This window comes from Otolemur garnettii, unplaced genomic scaffold (assembly GCF_000181295.1).
Source record: "Otolemur garnettii isolate 467f Iridium unplaced genomic scaffold, OtoGar3 scaffold00191, whole genome shotgun sequence".
NCBI lineage: Eukaryota > Metazoa > Chordata > Mammalia > Primates > Galagidae > Otolemur > Otolemur garnettii.
The window spans coordinates 273,558-282,228 of NW_003852586.1; the positions used below are offsets into that span (position 1 = coordinate 273,558).

General features: G+C 36.5%; 1 protein-coding gene across 2 annotated transcripts in view; it reads left to right on the forward strand.

The window, feature by feature from the left end:
• Positions 1-8,671, forward strand: part of GC (GC, vitamin D binding protein) — a 50,803-nt gene that overhangs the window by 33,613 nt on the left and 8,519 nt on the right. For both annotated transcript variants that reach the window (XM_023507588.1, XM_012812162.2), the window contains exon 11: positions 191-323. In XM_023507588.1, the coding sequence (XP_023363356.1) occupies positions 191-323 (133 nt within the window). The remainder of the gene's footprint in view (positions 1-190; positions 324-8,671) is intronic.

Here is an 8,671-nt window from a genome sequence, read left to right on the forward strand (position 1 = left end):
AGGCACAGATTTCATTTTCTGACCCCAAAATGACTCCCCCAAAATTATTCCACAAGTATAGAATTTTGTGAGAAAGGTAAGTCTTCTTTTCAATTTTCTATTGTAAAAGATATGAAATGGTTAATATTTTGCATTAGAAATGTTTGTTTAAAATACGTCTAGTAAAACTTATGCAAACACCACCTTTCAGACTGGCAGAGCGACTGCGGGCAAAGCTGCCGGACGCTGAGCCCACTGAGCTGGAGGCCCTGCTGGAGAAGCGCTCTGACTTCGCCTCCAAGTGCTGCTTTGTGAACTCACCTCCTCTCTACTGTGACTCACAGGTAGGAAGGTCCAGCCCTGCTGACCACTGACAGCTGGCCCGAGGGCCAGGGAGCTCAAACCAGCCACCGAGATGCCACCTCGCCACAGGCTTTCCTCCTACTGTTGTAACTCTTCTTTGTGATAAAAGGAAGAGAAATGACTGTTTTCAGGGTATTCTCACTTAAAAGAAAATTGAGATAGTTGCAAAACTTATGAAATTTTATACTTTAAAATAATTTTGTCTATGTTTTTAAGAAACAAAAGAGTTCATGAGTGCAGGCAGCAGAGTAAAGTGTAGTGTTTTACAAACTATAGGGTCCAACCTAATCACTGCTTTCAAATACGGAAGAAGAGAACACAGTTGAAATATCGAAGTCCATCTCGGCAGATAGTATTTCATGAAAATTTTATTTCATACATGTGTATGAGTTTATGTAGATGCATATGCATATATATTCATATCCATACAAAGGAACTACTTCCAGAAAAATAGTACCATCCTACTTTCTATTTCAATTATAAAAATATTAAATTTAATTTTAATATGAGAAACAATCTAAATGAAGAATTTCTAAAGGTCACATAAAGTATTTTTTACCATTATTCTCTAAAAGTTAAAAAAAATAATTATAAAGAATACTAAAATGAGTCATTTTTAATTATAAATTTTCTTTTAGACACTGCCCATTGGCTCCCAACCCAGAAAGATAAAGAAATTAGAAGAGCTGGGTAGTGCCTGTGGCTCAAGGAGTAGGGCACCGGCCCCAATACTAGAGGTGGCAGGTTCAAACCCAGCCCCAGCCAAAAATTGCAAAAAAAAAAAAGAAGTGCTATATATGTTCCCATTTCCTTCCCCACTCCACCCATTTTTGATAGTTTGGGGTTCATCTTCCTTTAAATGTCCTGCCTCCCCCTCCCCTCCCTCTTTTTCCGTCCCTCTCTGGGCCCCCCCAACCCGCCTTCTCCTCCCTGCTCTCCACATATTTGCATTCTGCCTAACTTCTCCTTTTCACCTTGTGGAAACAGACATTCTACTGCAGTCTGAGTGTCGGCCAGACTTTGTTTTCTGATAGGAGGTGAGGGGTACGTCCCTGCTCACTGCATCTTAGGCCTACTGTTTTGTTTGTTTTTTTTTTCCATAAACCGCAGTGCAAGGCTGGCCCTCTGGGCTCCATGGCTATGCAAGGCTGGCCCTCTGTGCCCCATCCATCTTCATGCTGGTCCATCTTCGCACCCTGAAGGTGTGTGGAAGGAGGCAGCTCCCCATATGGGGGTGAGGCCGTGTCAGTCAACCCAGGCTGTGCTCCAACTTCTGAGGTTCTGTTGAGTGTCCATTCCATTTCCGGGATGGGAGGCAAGGTTAAGCTCTACTCCACCCCTGAGGTGTGTTCTCCCTTCACTCTCCTCCTTTTGAAACACTAAGCCATCTCTCTTTCTTGCTATTTGTGGCTATTGAGGTTTTTTGACTAAACTTTATGTGTTTATTTTGTCACGTATCAGGGAAGGAGCATTTATGATCCACTTGGGCCCCTCATTTTGTGTCTTTACAGAAAAATAATTTAAAACATAAAGGTCAGTGTTACTTAGGTTAGTTAATGATGTGATGCCAGTTGGAAGTGCTTTCTTATAAGTAAAAGAATTTATAAGCATTTACATGAATTTTTGTTCATTTACTAACTATAAAAACAACAGAACCTATTAGAGCACATGTGAAAATATGCATGGACTTAGTAAAGAACAAGATCAGATCAGGGAAGTGTGAACGTTGGCAGAAAACGACAAGGATCCCCCAGGTTGATTTCCCACTCAGTAAATTCCAACCAGCAGTCACTCAGCCTCCGTTTAAATTCCTAGAGTCAGTTCATTTTCTCCTAGAAGTAGAAGTTGCCTCTATGGTTGCCACACACAAGCGGCTTGAGGCTAAAGGCCTCTATTTATGGGAGCACCCGTCTGTCAATGAAGCTGTTACATTCCTTTCATAATTTCCACTGATCCTGCCTGGCTTTCTGTATCAACCATACGTCTCTTCTGTTCTCCACAGCAGCTCTTTAAACTTGAAGTGGGTTGAAAAAAACAGGCTGAGAAGTATTTGTTTAAGCCTTGGGTTATGTATACCAACACTTTTAATACTTCCATTTTAGTCATGTCTTATTGTATAGTGTCTGAGAGAAAAAGTCTTAATCAGTTTGACAAACGTAGCTAAATCTTGTTCAATTCTCTGCTTTTTAGCCTTAGGGATTCTGATTTCTCTTCTCATTTCCATATTTATACTCTAGTCCCCAACCTATTTAATCTTGTTTTGAAACAATTTGCAAAGTCAGAATTCCAGGTGAAAAGAGTTCAATAGAAAAACCCATTATTTAAATTCCACTGACAAGAATTTCATTATATTTTATTAAAATTCAAACTGCGTAAGACTCTGAACATAAAAACTATAAAAGCTAGATTTTCAGGGTAATTTTGTCATTACGGGCATTAAAATATTGAGCATAAAATAACAAATAAAGCAAACAGTTCCTTTTCTTCATACCAACTTGCTTTTCGTAACCTAAATTTAATTTGAATTTAGATTACCTTGCCCTCAAAAATAAAATCTCTTTACATTAATTGTTTGCTACCAGAATAATTTGCTCTGAGGGTCATAGTCACTTAAAAAGTGTGTGTGTGGCGGGGGGGTGGGGGGAACAGTCTAAACATGTTTTTAGATTCTGTAGGAAGTAACATTTTGAAAGCCTGCCCCATCCCTCTCTTGTTTACCCAGAAATCTGTCCTCTCAACATCCTACAATACAAATCAGGTTTTAAGGGCAAGCACAGGCTTCCCTCCAGCTCCATGTATCATTCCTCTAGTCGCTTTTCAATTTATTTTTCATTATAACATATTGCTGTCCTAACAGCCCCAATGATGAGAAGGCAGGCTTGTACCTTTCCAGCTTCTCACTTTATCACCGGGAATTTACAGCAGCCCAGCTGAGCAGCCAGTCTCTCATAATTGCTAGAGAAGAGTGAGGGGCGTGTGGTGGCCGAGAGGCTGCTGACATTTGATCAGCACATCCAGGGACCACACCCATTGGGGTTTCTATTAACCTTTCTTTTTTAACTTAATTTTTATTAAGTCATAACTGTGTACATTTATGGGGTACAATGCTATGATTTTATACACAATGTGGAATGCTTGAATCAAACTAATCAACATAACCATCACCTCGCTTACTTATTTTTGTGGTAAGACATTTATAATATACTCTTAGTTGTTTTGAAATGTAGCCTTGCATTGTGCACATTAGGTGAGATCCCACCAAATGCCCTCCCTTCACTCACCTTCCTCCTGCTTCTTTCTTTCTGGATTATCTTTGTGTTTTTATCACTTTTTATAATTCATATGGATATGTGTTTCTATATTGGTTTCATAATAGTGTTGAGTACCTTGGATGCCTATTTTCACATTCTTGAGATACTTTACTAAGAAGAATATGTTTCAGCTCCATCCAGGTAAATACAAAAGAAAAAGAAGATTTAAAGTCTCCCTCTTTTTATGGCTGCATAGTATTCCATGGTATACATATACCACAATTTGTTTATCCATTCATGGGTTGATGGGCATTTAGGCTGCTTCCATGACTTGGCAATTGTGAATTGGGCTGCACTAAATATTCTGGTACAAATGTCTTTGTTGTAAAATGATCATTGTTCATCTTAGTAGATACCTAGTAATGATATTGCAGGATCAAATGGTAGGTCAACTTTTGGTTTCTTGAGAATTATACATGCTTCTTTCCAAAAAGGTCATAGTTTTCAGTCCCACCAGCACCATAGAAGTGTTCCTTTCTCACCACCTCCACCCCAACATCTGCAGTTTGGGGATTTTGTGATGTGTGCTAAACTTATTGGTGTTGGGTGATATCTCAAAATGGTTTTGATTTGCATTTCTCTGATGATTAAAGATGATGAGGATTCTTCCATGTGTTTGTAGGCCATGCACCTGTCATCTTCAGAGAAGTTTCTGTTCAAGTCTCTTGCCCACAAAGAAATGGGGTTGTTTGTTTTTTTCTTATTGATTAGTTTGAGTTCTCTGTGGATTATAGTTATCAGATCTTTGTCAGAAACATAACCTGAAAAAATCTTCTCCCATTCTGAAGGCTATTTATTTGCTTCACTCACAGTTCCCTTAGCTGTGCAGATTTTTAGCTTTATCAGATCTCAGTAATATATTTTTGGTGTTGCTTCAATTGCCTGGGAGTTCCTCCTCATAAAATATTTTTCCCAGGCCAATATCTTCAAGTGTTTTCCCTGCACTCTCTTCTAGTATTCTTATAGTTTCATGTCTTAAGTTTGAATCTTTTATCCAGTGAGAATCTATTTTTGTTAGTGGTGAAAGGTGACAGTCCAGTTTCAGTCTTCTATAGGTCACCAGCCAGTTCTCCCAGCACCATTTGTTAAATAGAGAATCTTTCCCCGAATGAATGTTTTGTTAGGCTTATCAAAGATCAAATGATGATAAGTGGCTAGGTTCATCTCTAGATTCTCTATTCTATTCTGCATATCTGCCTCTCTGTTTTTTTGCCAGTACCATGCTGTTTGATCACTATAGATTTATAGTATTCTGAATTCTGGTATCATGGTGCCTCCTGATTTGTTTTTATTTCCTAATAATGTATTGGCTATTCAAGATTTTTTCTGATTCCATATAAAATAAAGTATTATTTTTTCTGAGATCTTTAAAGTATGACAGTGGAGCTTTAATAGGGATTCCATTAAAATTGTATATTGCTTTAAGTAGTATGGACATTTTAACAATGTTGATTCTTCCCATCCATGAGCATGGTATGTTTTTCCATTTGTTAATATCTTCAGCTATTTCTTTTCTCAGGGTTTTATAATTCTCATTATATAGATCTTTCACTTCCTTTGTTAGATAAACTACCAGGCATTTCATCTTCTTTGGCACCACTGAAAGAGGAATAGAGTCCTTCACTATTTTTTCAGTTTGACTATTGTTGGCATATATAAAAGCTACTGATTTGTAAGTATTGATTTTGTATCTTGCAATACTGCTATTTTCCTTGATCACTTCTAAGAGTTTTGTAGTTGAGTCTCTGGGGTTTTCTAGGTATAAGATCATGTCATCCACGAAGAGTGAGAGTTTGATGTCCTCTGACCCCATTTGGATACCCTTGATCCCCTTTTATTGCCTTACTAGGACTCCAGTACAACGATGAAGAGCATAGGGACAATAGGCATCCTTGTTTAGTTCCAGATCTGAGAGAAAATGTTTTCAATTTTACTCCATTCAATATGATATTGGCTGTGGGTTTGCTGAAGATGGCCTCTTCAGTTTAAGAAATGTCCTATCTAAGCCTATTTTCTTACATGCTCTAATCATGAAAGGATGATGGATATTATCAAAAGCTTTTTCTGCATCAATTGATAGAATCATATGGCCTTGGGTTTTTTAATTTTATTTATATGGTATATTATATTTTTAGATTTATGCATGTTGAACCAACCTTGTAACCCTGGGATGAAACCAACTTGATTGTGGTGTATAATTTCTTTAATTTATCATTAAATTCTGTTTGCTAGGTTTTATTGAATATTTTGCATTAATATTCATTAATGATATTTGTCTTTAGTTTTCTTTCTTTTGGGGGGTCCTTTCCTGGTTTGAAATTAAGGTGATATTTGCTTCATAGAATTTGTAGGGGGAGAATTCCTTCTTTTTGAATATTTTCAAAAAGGTTACGTAATATAGGTACTAGTTCCTCTTTGAAGATTTGGTATAATTCTGATATGAAGCAATCTGGTCCTGTACTTTTCTTTTTGGGGAAATTTGTATAGTTTATGCTATTTCAGTGCTTGATATAGGTCTATTCAAAATTTCTAATTCTTTCTGGTTGAGTCTAGGAAGATGGTGTACTTCAAAGTATTGGTCCATTTCCTCCAGATTATCATATTTCTGAGAATAGAGTTTTTTATAGTAATCACTGTGGCTTTTTTTGAATATCTGTGGTATCTGTTGTTATTTATCCTTTATCATTTCTGGTTGATGTTATTAAATTTTTACTTTTCTGTTTCTGGTTAGGCTAATCAAAGGTTTATCAATTTTATTAATCTTTTCAAAGAACTAACTTTTTGTTTCATTGATGTTCTGAATGATTCTATTGTTTTTAATTTCATTGAATTCTGCTCTCACTATGGTTATTTCTTTAGTTCTGCTGGGTTTGGGGTTGGATTGTTCTTCCTTTTCCAGTAGCTTGAGATGACCCATTAAGTTGTTGCCTTCCTTTTTCTCTTTTCTTGATGAAGGCTTCTAATGCTATACATTTCCCTCTTAGGACTGCCTTTTCAGTATCCCATAGGTTTTGATAATTTGTGTCTTCATTATCATTTGTTCCAAAAATTTGATAACTTCCCTCTTAATCTCATCTTTCACCCAGCTATTATTCAGCATAAGGTTATTTAGTTTCTATGACTTTGTTTGAGTATGAAGATTTCTGTTGCTGTTGAGTTCAACTTTTATTCCGTGATGGTCTGAGAAGATACAAGGAATAGTTTCTATTCTTTTAACTTTTTTGAAATTAGACTTGTATCCTAAGACATTGATTTTAAAGGATAATCTATGGACTGATGAGAAGAATGTATATTCAGTTTTATTAGGATGAAATGTTCTGTAGATGTCTATTAAGTCCATTTGTTCTAGGGTCAAGTTTAAGTCTATTGTTTCTTTGTTTAGTTTCTTCTTGGAGGATCTATCCAGAACTGACAAAGGGGTGTTAAAATCTCCAACTATCATAGTGCAAGAAGATATCAAATTGTTCATATCTATTAGGGTTATCTTTATAAATTGAGCATTTAAGTCGGGCACATAAATGTTAATCATTGAAATATCTTTGAGTGTTTCCCTTGACATATATGTAGTGACCATCCTTGTCTTTCCTTATCTTTGTTGGTGTAAACCCTATTATATCTGCAAATAAAATTGCAACTCCTGCTTTTTTTCTGATTTCTATGCTTCCGTATTATAGATGCCCAACCCTTCACCCTGAGTCTTTTTTTTATCCTTTGAGGTAACATGAGTCTATTGTAGTCAACAAATACATGGTGGACATTTTTATATCCACTCAGCCAACCCATGCCTCTCAGAGGACAATTTAAGCCATTCAAATTAATCAAGGAAATTGACAGTTGTGGTACTGTGTTTCCCCCAAAATAAGACACTATCTTATATTTATTTTTTCTCAAGAAGACACACTAGGGCTTATTTTCAGGGTATGTCTTATTTTCAGGGGATGTCTCCGTGCTGAAATGCATGGCATGGCTAGGTCTTATTATCACTAGGTCTTATTTTCAGGGTAGGGCTTATATTTAATGAATGCATAGAAATCCTGCTAGGGCTTAATTTGGGGGGTAGGTCTTATCTGGGGGGAAACACAGTAGTTTTTTGGTCATCCTATTTTTCAAAGGTCCAGTGGATATTTTTAATTCTTTCACCATTGTGGAAAATAGGTTTTGTTTGATAAATTCTGAGTGAGTTTACTTTGGTGGTAGACTACCAAAGTCATGATGGAAAATGGGTATGAGTGTTTCCTAGAGAGCTGGCTTAGTTATAGCAAATTATCTCAACACGTGTATGTCAGTAAGGTATTTGATTTCTCCATCACAAGTGAAACTCAGTTTAACTTGATACAAGATCCTGGGTTGAAAGTTGTTTTGTTTTAGAATATTGAAGGTCAATGACCATCCTCTTCTGGCTTGAAAAGTTTTGGCTGGAAGCTCTGTAGTCATTCTAATATTTCTCCCTTTGTAGGTAATGCTTCTCTTATATCTGGCTGCTTGCAGAATTTTCTCCTTTATATTAACTTTAACAAAGTTAATTACGATGTGTCAAGCAGATCCTTTATTTGAATTGAGTCTTCCTGGGGTTCTGAAACTGTCTACTGTCTAAATTTCTGTATTTCTTGAAATACAGGGTAGGGCTTATATTTAATGTTTGGGAAATTCTCCAGAATATCTTGGAGTAGAACATCTGTACTTTTAGGACAATCCTCTTTTCCTCCAGGAATTCATATAAGTTGGATGTTTGATCTTTTAGACCAATCCCACAATTCTTTCAAGGAATGATCTGTCTTTGCTTTCCATTTTTCTGCCTCTTTGAATGTTTGGAATCATTCAAAAGGCCTGTCTTTAATTTTAGAGATCCTTTCATTTGCCTGATCAACTCTATTACTGAGGGATACTACTGTATTTCAAAGCTCCTTGAATAACTTTTTCACTTCCTTCAGCTCTGCTATCTCTTTTCTCATTATGTCCATATCCTTAGTAATTTTATCTTTGAATTCATTAATTTCTTTTCTTTTCTTTTTTCTTTT